Source organism: Notamacropus eugenii, chromosome 2 (assembly GCF_028372415.1).
Source record: "Notamacropus eugenii isolate mMacEug1 chromosome 2, mMacEug1.pri_v2, whole genome shotgun sequence".
In the NCBI taxonomy this organism is placed as follows: domain Eukaryota; kingdom Metazoa; phylum Chordata; class Mammalia; order Diprotodontia; family Macropodidae; genus Notamacropus; species Notamacropus eugenii.
Window position 1 is genome coordinate 472,022,526 of NC_092873.1, and position 17,727 is coordinate 472,040,252.

Sequence of the window (17,727 nt, forward strand, 5' to 3'; positions counted from 1 at the left end):
CTTCCCCAAACATGCTGCATCTGAACCCCTGGAAACTTATTACACAAACCCATATAATGCACTTACAAAATTAGTTCATCTCTGAATCTGAAAGCAGATCATTACAAAGGAAAATACTGAAGCTCTTACCTGTATTTGATAATTAAGTAAATTGTCTTCTCACCTCCTCCAAGAACACAGTTTTGTCTAATAAATATCTATTTAACAATGGCACAAAAAAGTATTTTTCTCTTAAAGCAAGTTTTTGTTTTTTGTGTATTCTGCTTCAATCCTGAAGATTGAAAAGAGCATTGACCTATTCAATGTGCTATGAAAACATTAGGCACAGACCACATAATATAATTTACATTTTTTTGTCTTAAAAAATACAGTATATGCAAGCAATCACACAAAGGACTTGGCAACTACCCTAGTGAGCTATGTAGTAAACCCAACATAAAAAGGGTTAATATTTTACTTGAAAAGGAAAATAATTCAAACTAGCACTAAATGATATCTCACTACTAGGTACATCTCTTGTATCTGCAATAGAATAACCTTGTTAGTGAAAAAGGGAGAAAAACACCTTGGCAATTTAAAAAAATACCATATCAGGCACAGGAACTTATTTAATAGGACCTAGAGGGGAAAATATTTCTAAAAGCTATCAGAATGTGTTGAATGAATATCGTTTCTCCCTCACCCTCCAACCAACCAGTTAGGTTGCTTTTTTGGAAGGAAGAGGTTATTAACATTGTAATTACCTTGTATAGTAAGTTCCTTCATTAACTAAGACACTTCTGGAATATGTAACCAAAAGCTTTAGGGCAGGAAAAATGTGAGGGCTGGGAAGAAGATTTAGGGGAGGCTATAGAATAACAGACTTTGATAAATAGGAAAGAAAGCTTCTACCTTTAAAAAAAAAACAGATTTTAATTTTGTTTTTTTGATGACCATTTGTGCAACAATGAATACTGTAAAAATATATGCAAGGGTGCTATGTGGCTAGTTATTAAATTATATTTACTGTGTAGGTTTTGTGGAGATCATTTATGGATAATAGCCTACTGTATTTTAAAAAGTATATTTTAATGCAAAAGGTGATCACATGCTACATATATAATATGCAGCATATATCTAGAGGAGGAAAAAATAAGAAAAAGAAATGACTTTCTAAAAAGAGAGAGAAACATACACAGCAGGAACCTGCTTTGATGTGCCAGTTATTATATGCCCTGTGGAAGATTTGAGATAATAATTTGTTTTTCAAATTTTCACTGATAAATTTCTCTTACCATCATACAAATTCAAAGGAACCACATTCACATGATAAATAATGTCTCATGTGTGTTTTCTTTCTAGGTTTCTTTTCCATAGTTTTCCATTTAGAAAAAGTCACTTTTAGTTTACATGTCATTTCATAGTGAACTATTCAAGTAAATATTTCTGCCATGGAAGATCCCCAGATGTACAAAATACTATTTCAAATCACTCTCAGACGGCACTTGATTAGCAGTGCAGTTTTCCTTAGATGGAGCAGGAATTAGCCCGTTTTCTGGGCTTGGGGTCCTGGATGTTCCGGTCTTTTAAACACATACAAGATGAGCATATTGTCTGTGATAATCTTCGGAGGCCCAACCTAAACACACTGTTGGAGAGGCTGTATATCACACAGTTACAGAAACTATTGCTTATAGCGAGCCAGGTGGTCAGGAAGGAGAGAGCGGGATTATCCAGGACTCGAGAGCTCTCCAGAAGAAAGTAGATGATGTAGGGGAGCCAGAGCATGTAGAACACGCTGGTTATACGGAACAAGACCATGGCATAGCGTCTGTCAGGGCTGTGCCCGGTCTCTCCAGCAGCATCAACTTCGTGACTGGGAAAGCGGGCCCTTCGGTCGTTGATCTCTTTGGTGTGCTGCCGACAGATTTTGAAAATGTGGAAGTAAGTGAAGCAGATGACAAAGGCAGCAGGAGCATAAAGTAAACAAACAATAAAGCCAGTAAAATAGGCATTGGTGAGCCAAGAGGTGGCACACCATTCAAAGATGTCACCGTGGTAACCAGGTTTCCCCCAACCAAAAAAAGAAGGCAAGAAAATCAGGCAGGAGTAGATCCAGATCATGGTAATGCAGATTCTCAAGCGACAAGGAGTGACCAGCTGGTTGTAGGAAAGAGGCTTGGTGATGGCAAGGTAGCGATCCACACTGATGCAAGCGAGACATGCCATGGAAACACTCTTCAGCACTGAGATGATGTATCCAAAAACCTGGCAAGTCAGTGACTCGTGGACACCTGTGGAATAATGAAGCAAGGAGAGAGTGGGAACCAAGCAGCTCACTCCCACAAAGAGGTCAGCATAGGCCATGGTCTGGATGAAATAGCTGGTAGTATAATGATGCAAAAGTGGAGCACAGTGAAAGACAAAAATGACGGTTAAATTCCCAGCAATGATTAAAAACGTCAGCAGGACGATAACGACAGTCTCCAGGATGCAGATGTCCTCTGAATTGTAGTGGCCAAATCCGAGTGGGCAGGAGTGATGCTCAGAAACATTCCCAAAGCTCATGTTGTGAGTCCTTGGTTCAGTCAACCTGGACTCATTCATGATTTGGGATTAAGAAACCCTATGGCCAGGACAACAGCAGTCCAGGGATGACCTGCCCAACATCTGCTAACCTCTTCACTTTGGTGGCTCACGCTGTCTCTGCTGACAATGCCAATTGCTTCTGCCACAGACTAGCTTCCCAGAACTGCTCAAGTGTCTTCATCAGCATCAGTTCAGCACTGACACACCTCAGCTGTGGGGGGAAAATAAGCTAGGAAGGAGGTGAAAAGAAGGCCACCGGTTAGCTCCCTCCAGGGCTCTCAAACTACCTTTAACAAACACAAGGCACTTCTAAAGAAATCGGATTCTTTATCTTCCACTATAGAAAACGAATGGCATTTTAAAAAAAATTTCAGCCATCAGAGGGATGGGGTGAGGAAAGAAAAAGCTTTTGAGGATTGTTTGTTCTCCTGAGAAAGGCAATTTCTTTGGGATCCACTAAAGAGAACAAGAAAAGGTCTTCCTACAATTCAGACTTCCTTGATCAGTAATGATATGACATAAACGAATGTTTCAGATTCATTTAAATCATTAAAATTTCAGGAGGTGAGTAACTGCTTTTAGTTGGAAACCTAGAAAAAGTTCCCTCTAGCATGCTATGCCTTTGGGATTTGTTCTGGAGATGACACTCCCTATCTCATCCCTGTGATCCATCCTTTCATTAAAGAGGTAAGGAAAACCTTCTTGTCAAGGTTAATTCCCAAAGACTCAACACTACTTGGATATGAACTGAGTAGATTCTCTTTAGAGGCAGAATGGAAGGAGAGGAAAACAAAACATCTCCAGCGAAGCAGATAAAGTACAATCAGTTCACACTCCCCAAATAAGATGAACCCAAGAAGTTTTAAGTCGGTTTTCAGTTTAAACAGCTTTAGTCCTTTCCGGTTATGGGTGGTAGTGGCAGCTACATAATTTAAGCCTCTCCCCTATCCACCTCCCTCCCCTCAAAAATCATCCCTGCATTCAGTTTCAGTCTCGGTAACTGAAAATATTTTTCATTAGCTGGCTTGTCACATTCCTTATAATGAATCAGGACAATAAAGTGCATGACTCAATCAATGGTATTTCTCACCTTTACAACAATTCAGAAATCCTTTCAAAAGCCCCAAACTTCAATCTGCATTCTACTCTGACGCTAATGAAATGCTGATTTGACTAGAAATGCTGCCATTGTTTACTACTCAGTTATTTTCAGTCACATCTTCATCCTCTAGGCTGCTTTACCTGGTCAGTCTTCGCTAGATGATCAGCATATTAAATAATTACTTCAGCAACTAGCTTTCCCAGGACTGGAAAATTACCTCGTTTATTACATCTGCAGTTACAGAACAGCCATATGTTAAGAAAATGCTTCTTTTCATTCTGTGTTCTATTTTGAAGAAATGCTCAATTAGTGCAGGGGCCATTAGGTAGGTTACTAGACAGTCTTGTTTTTAAATGTCCCCAAAGCATCGAGGCAAATTGCAATCCTAGAGTCTGAAATGCTGGAGATCTGGCAGAGCTGGACGAAGCAATCCCAACAGAAAGGTCTCCAAGGTCATTTGGATATGGTGCTGAAAGTCCTTTTAAGAAATACTAGTGCCTCAGAGGTCCTTTTGTTAGAAGTCACAGTGCCTTCTGAAGGAATCTCATGCACTAGAAATAAAAAAATTTCCTCTAGTTCTGATGCAGCAGTTTAATAGAAAGCATTCTTCTTAAAGTTCTTTTCTCTGATACATCACCAAGCCATAGAGGGGAGTCCTTCTTTATTCTTTTATAACATCCACAGGACACTCCTCATCACGCATTTCCTACTGTCAATAGCCAATTTCTTCTAATTCAAAGGAGTCACTTTGGGGTTGTCTTATTACAAGAATAAGGCAACGCTTCTCACCTAAATCCACTCTAATCAGCCGCTCCGCTGTGCAGCCTGATTTAGGAGTCCGATTGACTGTGATGCAGTTACAAGGAGGCTGTAGCAATTCCTCACTTCACAGTTGCGCTCTCTGAATTACTGCTTGCACCTGAGCCCCTGCACCTCCTCCTCATCACCCTGAGCGGATGCAGAAGAACTCCCCATCAGAAAGGTGACTCGGTCCTTCTGCCCCAATCAACAGCCCAGCCAATGGCTACTGCAGCTGAAACTGTCACTAGGTAACAGTTGCCAGGCACATGCAGGCTTCTAGCCTTACATGGCAAGCTGCGATCAAGAATGACAAATGAAGACAATGGAACTGACCGATGCTTATAATATATTAATGGCATTTCGGAACTTCCAGGGGTACTTCCCTTCTAGCACTTTCACAAGATTCTGCTCTCTGGAACATGAGCATGTCTACAGATACACTTTTAAACCTCAGAGAAACTACCACAAAGGTACTATAAGAGACAGGCTAAAAAAACAAGTCAGCAGAAATTTAATCCTTATTGGCAGAAAATACTTATTAATTATTAAATGTGCCAAACCTTCATAAGCCCAAACTAATGTGACTGTTTCTATTCCTTCTCTCAAAATGGTTATATTTTGATTAATGGAAATTGATCATTAGTTTCATACCACCCCCAGATTTAGTCAATTCTCTGCTGAAGTCTGGAATTTAAATGAATTGCCCAAACAAAAAAGTTATAATAGTGCTAATATTGTATGCTGATTCTCCTGTTCCAAAGTCTGGCCTGTAAAATGTTTAAGGTCAAGGAGAAGAGAAACGGTTAAATGGGGGGAAAAAATCTTTGCAGAGTGAGCTGAAAACTACAAAATTTCACCTAAATCATCTGTTTAGTTTACCTCTCTGTGCCTAAAACTGCAAAAGGTTAAAAATATTTTTTTCATATGACCCGCCAAAAGTGTTTAACTAGATTTAAAAACACAACTTCAATGCAAATACATGCAATTTTGAATAAGTTCTATTTGGGTCCAATAACCCATTTTTGGAAGTTAATTAGAAAAGGAAAAGACTGATCTTTAATATCTTAATAACACTAGAATTTTCAAAAAATAGGGAAACGGGGGAAAGAAAGAAGGTTTATAGCAAAACAAGAATATATGGGTCTTTTAATAGGATGACATCCTTTTTGAAAAAAAAATTTCACTCCTTTGTTCACCAAAAAATAACATATCTAAATGTCAGAGACAATGTGATTCCTCTTTTCATTACAGATCTATGAATCAACATGTATTTTTTTGTTCTATTCTTTAGTTTAAAAGAAATATCAGATCGGGTTACAATGAGCTAAATAGAGAAAAAATGCAGAATGGATGATGAATTTAGACTTGAAAGCAAATATTTTAATTTTGGGAACAAACTCCTAGAAAGTACCATTTAAAAGGAAACAAGTTTCATTTCTAGGCATTCAGATAGACATCACATTATCTGGATTTCATTTTCTTCAGTTTCAGAAGTTTTAAATACTCAAGTTGCAAATTGAAAGGCAAGAATGAAGCTTGCAGACAAAGATACGGATGGAATTTTACTGAAAAATTATTTTCAGTCTGAGTTGCAGAGGCACGGAATGATGAAATTTAATCAATTAGGCAGCATCGTTGAAGTGGACCGATCACTGTCAAAAGACCTGGGTTCAAATCCTGATTACACCACTTCCAATATTCTTCCAATCTCCCAGAGCCACAACCTGAATGTCATCCTTGTTCCTTCACCCCAGGTAAACAAACATTTGCCAAATCTTATCCACAACATCTCTCCCATGTCCCCCTCTCTTTACTCACATAATCAGCTCCCCCGGTTCAGGCCTTCATCACTTTACAACAAGATCAAAGCCTCTTCTGGTTTCTCTGCCTCACGTCTCTCCTCCCTTCAGCCTCTTGTTCAACACAACTGCTGGTTAACATGATTTTCCTAAATTTCAGGTGTGATCATATCATGCCTCTCCTCAATTTAGTCCCTGTGGCCTTTGTGAACAAATACCCATTACTCTCTTTGGTGGTCCAATGCCCATTTCTCTTTCCAATCTTGCTGTATATTACTCCTGCTCCCCTTCCGACACTCCACTGTCCAGCCAAACCACCTCTGCTGCCATTCCTTACGCACTATCCTTTATCTCCTGTCTCCCGGCATTACTTGGTGGCTCTCCATCCCAGTAACACACTTCTTCATTTCTGTCTCTTAGCATTCCTAGTTTCCTTCAAAACTTGACTCACACACCACTGTGTCTTTTCTGACTTCCTGTCCCCAGAGAGGCCAGTGCCTCCTCATCTAATTACCTTGTAGTAATTTCTTTGTATTTAATTATATTAATTATCTCTTCCCAACATCAGGAGTTAAGGAGTTAAGTTAATGTAGAATACTTCATTTTTGTGTGTATCCCAAGTGCCTAATAGTGACAGGCAAACAGAAGGTGCCTGTTAAATGCTTGTTAATTGTGTGTCTCTGAGCAAGTCATTGGAACTCAGTTTCCTCATCTGTAAAAGAAAGAAGGTAAACTACATAATCACTTAAGTCCCTTTCCCACTTTTGTTTTTGTTGCTCAGTCCTTTCAGATGGGTCCAAGACTTCATGACCCCAACTGGGGTTTTCTTGGCAAACACTGTGGCGGGGTTCGCCATTTTCATCTGCAGCTCACTTTACAAATAAGAGCAAACAGGGTTCAATGATTTGCCCTGAGTCCCACAGTTAGTAAATATCTGAGACTAGATTTGGACTCAGGAAGATGAGCCTTCCTGACTCCAGGTAAGGCACTCTATCTCTGCATCACCTAACTGTCTCCCTTCCCTCCTAGAAATCTATAATTTTAGTAAATTAAAATATATCCACTACATAAATTTTTTAAAAATTATGCTCTTACCCACTAACATAAGTATTTATGTGATTTGATTTCTCATATGTGGGGAAAAATGTGAAAATCAAATACTGAATGACTTCAGATTTACATTTTTTAACTGTACTAAGACTTTCGGGACACTTTATGTAACAATGAAAAACAATGGCAAAAATCTATAATACACAGCTCTAAATGCAAAAGGGAAAATCCATTTAGGTGGCAATTTCAGATAGCAAAACACTCTAGGTTCAAAATGAGTCACAGGATCCCATATTTAGTGTTAAAAAGGAATCTTAGTGATCTATTCCAACCTATCATTTTATACATTTTATACAAGAGGAGGCCAAATCCCAGAAACCTGACCAAATTCACATAGTTAGTAAATGGCATGGCAGAGAAGTGAACTCAGGTTTCAAACTTCAGTGGGGTTTCTTCCATGTGTCCTACCAATATTCTCCCGGGAATTCTCCTGAGATTGCTAATTAATTCTTTTGCTGCTTTTTCCATAAATAGATATTTCCATAAATAGAAAAGAAAATGACACTGGATCTGAAGAAATCCAATGTCTCTTTCAAATTCAGCATCATTTTTTTCTCTCCCCTCAGCTGTTTCTTGCTCTTTTATGCCTGCATTTTAATTTACATTTATACTGAAATGCTAGGAATCTAAACTTACAGTGGACATTATTTGGATATTTTATTATCACTCTAATTATTAATTTCCCTATCCTTTCTCTCAGTGAATTAGGGCCAAAGAGCCCTTAAAGGTTCAGAGAGGCGTCAGAGAGTCTCTCAAGGCTAAACCAATCTGACAGAGTAACAATCAAACAGACACGCAGCAGAAACAACAGAGGACACTTGGTCAGTACAGAATCACCCTTTGGCAGGCATCACCACCGAGTCTGGCTGTCCAACAAATAGAATTACATTATCACTGTTGTCGTTCATCCTTCATTCTCAAAGGACCAATGACACCACAAGGGTGATGTCTTGACTGAACTGAAGTGAAGCAGAGCTGCTAAAAGTCATCTTCTCCAGGGTCATCAAAGTCCACAATAAAGGGATACCAAACACACATGTCTTAAGGTATTAAACATGGGTTTTCACAATATCCTCTCCGGTCCCTGAAATTTAGAAGTCTTGACTATTTCCTTAAAGGACTGAAGCCCTAGGATAATAATTCATGGGGCTGAAGTTCGACCAATTGAAATGGAGCGACAGGCAGAATGGCAGCAGTTTTTGTACAGTTTGAGATTTTAAAAATGTTTTGAGATCTACCTACAGGGTATATAATGCTCACAGGAAAGACAAAATCAGAATAAAATCTAAATTTCAAACTATTACAACAGCTTTAAGCTCCATTTCCAAATCAAGGATCCTATTAACTTATTTTAATTTCTTACTTTCCCAAGAGTCATGACATTTTTGAACGTTCATTTAATTCACTGAAAATCATGTTCAAAAGAGGAAATTATCATTTCCTTCCTTTCAGCCTGCCAAATGCTACTGCACAACAAGAGAGAACTACCCTTGAAAAGGAATTTCCTGGAGGAGTGAATGACATGCTTCAGACTAGGCTGCCTCTCCCTCCTTTGGGTGGAGAAACACTTTTGAGATCTTAGAAGATTCTAGAAGATTTGGGGACTCCCATCTTCCATTCAGCATCCCAGCTACAACCATGGAACTGTGGACAGCAAAAACTGCATTAGAAGTCAAGGAACGACTAGAATATAGGAGATGAGGGAAGTTGACTCAAGATTCCAGTGGAAAAAAGAGCCTATATTTGAGGGGAACATTTTGGGGACTCCAACAGAAGGACTTCCAGGACTCCTTTTGCCACATAGGTTCTTGTAAAGCTTAGGTCTACTTTTCCTCAGCACTTAGCCCAGTGCCTGGCCCATAAATGCTTACTAAATGGCTGACCGACAGTCTAAGAGTATGTCTTAGACCTTTGTGAGGAAGTTTTGTATCAACTATTTTCACTATACCATTGCAGTAAATATTCATGAAAGCTAATTAATGAACTGTGAGGGTTTCTAATTCCCTTTTTACAAATGAAAAAACTGAGATGGACAAAGATTAGATGAATTATAGGTACAGCCGTTAAGTATCTCAAGTCCTGACTATAAACCCAGTGCGCTATTCACCAGCCAAATCATTGTCACTTAAAATGTTTGCTGAATTGAAGTCACAAGAACATAAGAGTTATATCTGAAAGCGATCTCAGAAATCATCTGCTCCAACCCTATTGTTTTAATATTGAGGTCACTGGAACCTAGACAGGATAGTGACCTGCCCAGGGTCACAGAGGTAACAAGGATTAAAGCCGGGAATTCACCAAGGCCTGTGACTCCAAATTCAGAATTCTTACCACTAGAAGCCTACTGCCTACATTCCTAAATGGATTTTAGATTTGGAAAAGTGACCAAAAACTAATTAGGAGGATATAACCAATATTAAAAGTTGTCCCAACCTCTTAGCATTCAAAGTGCCTTTATAAAATGATGATGAGTCCCTTTCTGCTTCACCACCACAAAGCCAGTCACCTAAATATCATCCAAATGATTTTCAAGAAATGGCCAGAAAATTGTGTCATACTGACACAGGGCATTTTAAGAATAGTAGAAACCTGTTGAAGTCATAGTAAGCAGAAGAGAGAGGTCTATTGAACATCCTAAAAGAACATTTGATAAGTAGGAAGAGAAAATGCATTCAGCCTGTACTGCTGTTTTCACACAGTCTTTTCACACCTGACTCAGGAGGGTCAAGCATTTGTACTCACAGACACAACATCCTAGATATCAGTTAGATGCTTGAGTGAGAAAGAAATCCCTGTTAAATTCCAGTTACACAACTGTCAGAAACTACCCTGGCGAGCTATGATCTAAGACTCAGACTGGTTATACCACTTGGCCAAATAACCCAAGCCTGTGAGAATGAGTGTTCTTTTGACAGTCACAAAACCACAGGCTGACCCTTTCAAGAAAGATGAAGCACTCTAGAGATGCTTCCATGGCTTCTCAATCTAATACCTACACAGAACTCTCAAACTTCCCCCTAAACCCTTCTGAACCTTCTGTTATATCAAAGGCACCAACATCCTCCAAGTTATCCAGGTTCATAGTCTCACCTTCATCCTCAACTCCTTGCGCTCAATTGGCCAACATATTCAATCTGTTGCCATTTCTACCTTGGCAACATCTCTCATATACCACCCCTTCTCACTATTCATGCAGCTACCACTTCAATGCAGGTCCTCATCATGTCTTGCCTGGATTGAAACTGCCTTACACTCTTTGCCTCCTTTCTCCCTTTTCCAATCCATCTACCACCACACAGGCACCAGTGTTGTCCCTACAGCATGTCAACACCCTACACCTTCCCCACTTCATGAAAACATACTCCATTTATTTGAAAAAGCTCCTAGCAGCCTTATTTCTAGGATTTTGTCAAGAATCTTCCAAGTGTCAGGGCAAGTTGGCACAAAGTACAGTTCTTAATAAATGTTTGTTGCTTGATCAGAAGAGTTTTTAGAGAAGTGATGTCGCTTGTGCTGAATAATAAAAAGAACTAAAGATGCTACAAGGTGGAGGGAAGGCGTGCATTTCAGGGAGAGGAACTCACAGTTAATGTGAAATAATAAGAATGTAAATGTAGAGCCTATATCAGACTGCATTCTGTCTGAGGGAGGGGGAAAGGGAAGGAGGTGGAGAAAATTTAAAACTTATGGAAATATATGTTGAAAACTAAAAATAAATTTATTTTTTAAAAAAGAGGAGACAGATAAGAGAAAGGTACAGATACAAGAAATCTACCCAACTTTTAGCACTTCCTTCCTCCTCGAATTATCCTGCATTTTCTTTACATGAGTTTCGTGTACACACATGTACACACACACACACACACACACACACACACGCTGCTGCCATTTATTAAAGGTTTATTGGTTGATATTTAGCATTGCTTAAGACAAATAATCATGGAACAGGCGGTGAACTAGAAGAAACTCCCAAAGTTTCACATTACAACTCCCCTTGTTTATGGCTAAAGAAATGGAAATCAGATACCCACGACTACAAAGAGTGTTACTGGCAGCCCCAGGTTTCCAAGGCAGGGCCTCTGTCCTCAATGTGCCCTGTTGCTCTTCAGTATTCTGCCCTACCCATATACTCCAGAATGTTCTATCATGAGGACCATAGTTTGGTTTCCAAGTTTACATACACAGACATAAAGGCAACATAGCACAGTGGATAGAGACTGTCACAGTGCCAGGAAGAACTAGATTCAAGTTTCATTTCTTGCATATATATATAGCTTTATAAGCCTGAGCAAGTCATTTACCTTCACAATGTTCAAGGAAATGAAGACTATAAAGTTGTCAAAAAAGATAGAAACCTACGTCACTAAAGGAAGTTTCCTAATTGTTGGAGTCCCTGATCCAGTGAAATCACAGGTTTGATCCCTATCCCGAAACCTTGGGAGTTTTTTTCATATGGAGGTCTCCTCTTCTTGTGGCATAAACTCAACACTGTGAATCACCGCGTTGCTAATTTAAAGTTTCTTCTTTGCATAGTTCTGAATTGTGTTCCAGAATGGCTGGATTGATATTTATATTTAACAATGGAGTATTTTCCCCCAGCACCTCCAACACTTCATAGTTCTCATCTTTGCCAATCTGATGGCTACAAAGACAAATCTTATTTATTTAAACTGTTGGTCTCCCGCTTTTTTGCTACTAAACAACTTTTCGGATTGTTGTTGCTAGATTGAATTTAATTCACTTGAAACCAGTTGACAGCCCTTCCTTATCTATTAGTAAATGGCTTGAATTTCTTATAGATTTGGGATGTCAAATTTTTTATCAAAAACATCTAATGCAAAGATTTTTTAATCTACATTTTTCTGTCCACTTCTAGCTTGCATTGATATCTAGAAAAAAGTTTTTATTCATATTATAAAGCTGAAATTGTCTATTTTGTCTTTTATCATCTGTTTTATTGATGAAGAATTCTTCCCAATTCACAGTCGTTAAATATACACCTGGTTTATCTTCTAACAATGATCTCCTATAACTGCATTTAGGCAACTTTCTTTTCTTTTTTTTTAAATTTATTTAGCATTTTATTTTTCCCCAGTTACATGTAAAAATAATTTTTAACATTCATTTTTAAAACTTTGAGTTCCAAATTCTCTCCCTTCCTATCTCCCCATTACCCACCCCCCTCCCTAAATTGAGAAAGTAATCAATTGGATATGGGTTATGCATGTGAAGTCATGCAAAACATTTCCATATTAGTCATGGTATAAAAAAAAAAATCACAGACCAAAAACAAAAAACCTCAAGAAAAATAAAGCAAAAAAAGTATGCTTCAATCTGTATTCAGAAACCATCAATTTTTCTCTGGGAATGAATAGCATTTTTCATCATAAATCTTTCACAGTGGTCTTGGATCACTGTACTGCTAAGAACAGCTAAGTCACCCAAAAGCCAATCATCTTAAAATATTGCTGTTACTTTGGACACCGTATATTTCACTTTGCATCAGCTCATGTAAGTCTTTCCAGGTTTTTCTGAGAGCATCCTGCTCATCATTTCTTAGAGTCCAATAGTATTTCATCATAATGGCATAGTACAATTTGTTCCCCCATTCCTCAATTGATGGCCATCCCCTCAATTTCCAATTCTTTGCCACCAGAAAAGAGCTGCTATAAATATTTTTGTACATATAGCTCCTCTTTCTTTTTGTTTTTTTATCTGTAGTGGTATTGCAAGGTCAAAGGGTCTGCATGGTTTCATAGAACTCTGGACATAGTTCCAAATTGCTCTATAGAATGTACACTAATGTCTCATTTTTCCCACATTCCCAAGGTGTTTTTCTCTTCCTCTTCCTGCTGTTTTTAGCCTATAGCTAAGTTAATGTTTTTTATAATAATTTTTATCTTAAACAAAATTCCATCATTAATTTTCTATTAATTTAGAAAACTATGGTATGTAAATGCAGATGCATAAAAGTTGACTATACCTTGAAAAAGACTATTCAAAAGTCTGAAAACTAATCAACATTCCCAAATTTTAAATGAATGAATGACATGAGAAAAAAATGTTTTAATTGAAAAGGGTTACTTCCTTTATTAAAGAAAAAATGAAAGAAGAAATAAAAAGAAAATTTGTTACACTTTTAAAAGTGATATTTATTGTTATGGCAACTGAAATGCTAAAAATAATAAAGAAATATCAAAGTTGTTATAGCAACTGGAATTTTAAAAGCAGTGAAGTGTGGAATAATCAAACCTTCAGCTGGCTTGAAATGTAACATCTATGACTCAATTTTCAGAAACAAACTTGAAATACAAATGCTCATACTTCAGAGGACTGTTATAGGATCTAGGCTCCAAATTTTTAAAAATTCTACAGGGTCACAGAATTCAGGTCATTTTAAAATCAATACTGCAAATTTCTGTCCACATTGAATTGCCAAAAGAAGGGGGGAAAAATCTCATTTGTATTAGCAGACTTAAAGTTGCCAAGTGTCAAAGGCTAAAAGTAATATTTGTTATCTGAACCAAATTTGGATTCAATCTTCTGATTCTGTTTCCTGCGTCCAATTTTTATAGTGCTTCTCTAATAGAACTGAAATGGTAGGAACAAATGCTTCATGCATATGCAGGCATACATACATGCCACTCCATCTGAATGGTATCCCGAAAATTTATTCAATCTGGATTTCTTTTTGTTTATTACAAAGATGCTGAGGGTGGGGCACTTATTACATCCTGTTTTCATATACTTCATGTTATCAATTCATTATTAAGCATTAATATAGACTCACAAATTTTACACACATGGCTAATGATGGTGAATACATTCATTGGAAGGAATATGGTATAATGGAAAGAGCACCAATTTTGGAGTCGGAGGACCTTGGTTTAAATCCCTTTCCCAACATTACCTGTGTGACCCTGGATAAAACATTTAACTTCCCAAGGTCTCCCTTTCTTCCTCTGCAAAAAGAGGAGTTTGGAGTAGATGATCTCTGGAATCCCTTTTCAACCCTTAATCTATGAACCACGCAATTCAATTCAGCAAGTGCTCAGTAAGTAACTACTCAGTACCAGAGACTGTGTGGGGCATTAAAGAGAAAAGGCTAAAATGTAATGATCCCTGTCCTCAAAGAGCTTACAATCCGCTGAGAGAGTGGGGGAAAAGAAAAGAGAACATATTTGTGGATAAGTAAATTCAAAATATATACAAAGTAAAATTAGAATGGGAGTGCTAATAGAAAGTGGGTATCAGGAAGGATCTCACACAGGAGATGGCAGGTGAGCTGAATCTTAAATGGAGACAGAGCTTTAAGAGGCACAAGGTGAGGAAGGAGTCTATTCTGCACATGGAGGACAGTATAGGAACAGACATGAAATCAGGAGATGAAGTGACATATATGAGGAATTTCAGTTTGGCTGGAACAGAGTATGTCAGGGGGAGCAATATGAAGTCTACAAAGATGGACAGAAGCCAGAGAGGGAAGGTCTTTAAATGTCAAAAAAAAGAATTTGTACTTTATCTCAGAGACAAACAGGAAACCACAAGAGGTTCTTAAACAAGGGAATGATGTGCTCAGATCTGTCTTTGAAAAATATTCTTTTGGTAACTCCTTGGAAGATGGATAGGAGATTGGAGAGATGAGAGGCAGGGAGACCATTTTGGTCATTACTATGATGATACAGGTGAGGAGGGTTTGATCTAGAGTAGGGGTTCTTTGAGTGGAGAGAAGAGGATGAATACGAAACATAAAGGGCAGGAAGAAATGAAAAAACTTGGAAATGACTGGATATAAAAGGTTATTAAGGGAGAAGTAGAGTCATTTCCAATAGACTGCTCTGTTTTTGGACTGCTTTGGACCTTTCCATCATACCTTTCTTCCCCAGGAAATTCATCACTGGGAAATCTCATTATCCTCCAAGATTGAATCTGCCTGACACTCAGGCCTCTTCTGTACCCTCTGCCCCTTTGATGCGACACTTTGGAGGACAGGGCCATGGGCTCCAGGGCTTCTATTTTAAAAGGGAGCTCCTCACAGTCTTCTCCCCATTTCCCACCAAATATGTTGCTTTTGGACTTCTCTGGAACTCCCTATCATTGCCTCTGTGCTGAGTAACCCTTTACTCCTTCACTTTCTTCCTTCTTTTTGTGGGTTAGACTTTAAGCTACTTAAGGGCAGGGGCTGTGTTTTTATTTGTATTTGTATCCTCAGTGCTTAGCATAGTGCCTGGCACATAGTAGGCTCTTAATAAATGTTCACTGAAATGGAAACTGAATTGAAGAAAGGCTCTTAGTTTACACACTTGGGTGGCTGGGAGAGAACCAGTACAATGCAAAAAGTATAACATATTAGCAATGTGGCACATTTTTATCCCATTCAAAACCTTATATATGTTTCTCACTATTCTTCAACTTTATCTGAACCTCTTTCCTTTTTTTTCCCCCAAGGAAAATCACTGGTTAATTGTCTCTTCTCTCAGGGCTCTGGGCCTCAGTTTTCTCATAGACCAGATAATCTCTCTTTCACCTCTAAATCTTTTTATCTTAGGTTAAAAATTCTGAAAGTGAATGTCTTCATGATGACAAGTGCTTGCTGACAGAATGGCATCTTTTGGTTGGGGCTACTGAATGCAGTACAATCTTTAAGGCCTTCCCACATAATCAATAGTGATCTACGTACTTTCAATGATCATCTTGCACTATTCTGCTTTCATTTTTATCCATCCCAAAAATCAACTAGAAAAATTTATTTATTATCTAAGGTGAGAAAAAGGTTTTGTCTAAAGGAGAGGGAAACAACTAAAAGGGCCACTAATTAACATCAGATATAATTCAACATGAAGTTAATAGGTTGTGCCTAATTGGCAAAAAATACCAATCTGACAATCATGCTGTTAACACAATTCATAGTCCACAGCAATATGAGGCTCACAGTTGAGTCTTTATGTATATCAAACTCAGAGGGCTGACAAATCCACAGTGCCAGCTCTGTAAATGCTTGTTAATGATAGAAGATATATTCTAGAAAGACAAGATGGATAAACACAAGAAAGGCAAAAAGCTAATCTCTTTGTTCAGATAACTTCTTGGGAATGTTGCAGAATGGATTCTCGGGCTAAAGATCCTCAGAGATTCTATTACAATTAAGGATGTTGGTAATAAAGTAATACAGTCTGTTTGAGACTCTATGTATCTGGAAAATACAAAATTATATAATACATAAGTAGATGAGCACAAAAGCTGAAAAGACGATAGAGTTGATCTTTACATTTTTTGTAATTGTTCAAAGGAAAACAACTATAGTAACTTACCATGTCTGCTTAAAGAGCCCATGACACTTTTTGGTGAATTCATTTATAGTAACAGCAGAAGTTAATTCAACTGCAAGGCCACTTGGAGAAGAAATGAAGAAATGTACCTCCTATCTTTTTGAAAAAAGTTGAGGGACTAAGGATGCAAATCATTGCATACCCAGCAGTCAAGGTCAATATGTGAGTTGCTTATGCTAATCTAATTTTTCTTTGTTAAAAGGAAGAGTTTCTGGGGAGAGGGTGAGGAGTTTGGAAATAACTATGATATAAAAGTGACTGATTCAAAAATAAAACCTATCAATAAAACTATCTTTTCCAAAAACACATGGCAATTGTATCCTGTATAACTCAATTTGATGGCTCAAGGTTAAAGCTGAGTCATGGTTTGGTAGGGAGAATACTGAATCTGAAAGGAGAAAATCTTGATTCAGTTCATATCTCTGCCAGTTATACAATCACAGATTTTCAACTTCAAGGAACCTCAGAGATCATCTAGTTTAAACCTCTAATTTTAAAAATGAAAATTCTATATTCATGAGAGGTTAGGTGATTGGTCTGTGGTTACACGGTGGTGTCAAAGAGAGAATCTGAACTCAGGTCCCATGACTTTAAACACAAGGAGGGAACACTCTTTGTACCAAACTAGTGTTTCCCACTATGACATGAGACAAGTCAAGCCAGAAATTTCTCATCCATAAAATTAGCATAACCATAATTTCCAGAGACAAAGAATCATAATGCTCTCACAATCTCTTCACAGGATTGTTATAGGGTAGATAAAACCCTACATATTAAAGCATCTTATAGACAATAAACCACTGTATAAAGGCCAAGCATAATTAATAAATAATATTAAACTAAAACAAACCAATTTGCTTATTCAAGGTCATATTCAAGATAATTAAAACTGTCATTTATCTGGGACTTTACAAGAATTTCCAAGGAAAAAAATTAGACAGGCAACAAAAAGCCTTTAATGGGACAACTACTATTAATCAATCAACAATCATTTATTAAGCACCTGGTATGTATCGCT

The 17,727-nt window shown here is 37.9% G+C and overlaps 2 protein-coding genes across 10 annotated transcripts in view; both read right to left on the minus strand.

Annotated features, from left to right (window-relative positions):
• Positions 1-17,727, minus strand: part of RABGAP1L (RAB GTPase activating protein 1 like) — a 686,444-nt gene that overhangs the window by 438,390 nt on the left and 230,327 nt on the right. The gene's annotated exons all lie outside the window — the stretch shown is intronic.
• GPR52 (G protein-coupled receptor 52) overlaps positions 1-17,727 on the minus strand; it is a 52,221-nt gene continuing 34,494 nt past the window's right edge. Inside the window, exon 1 of the mRNA XM_072637889.1 lies at positions 1-17,727. This exon is cut by the window's right edge and continues 34,494 nt beyond it. Coding sequence (XP_072493990.1) covers positions 1,507-2,586 — 1,080 coding nt within the window. The 5' untranslated portion in view covers positions 2,587-17,727 and the 3' untranslated portion in view covers positions 1-1,506.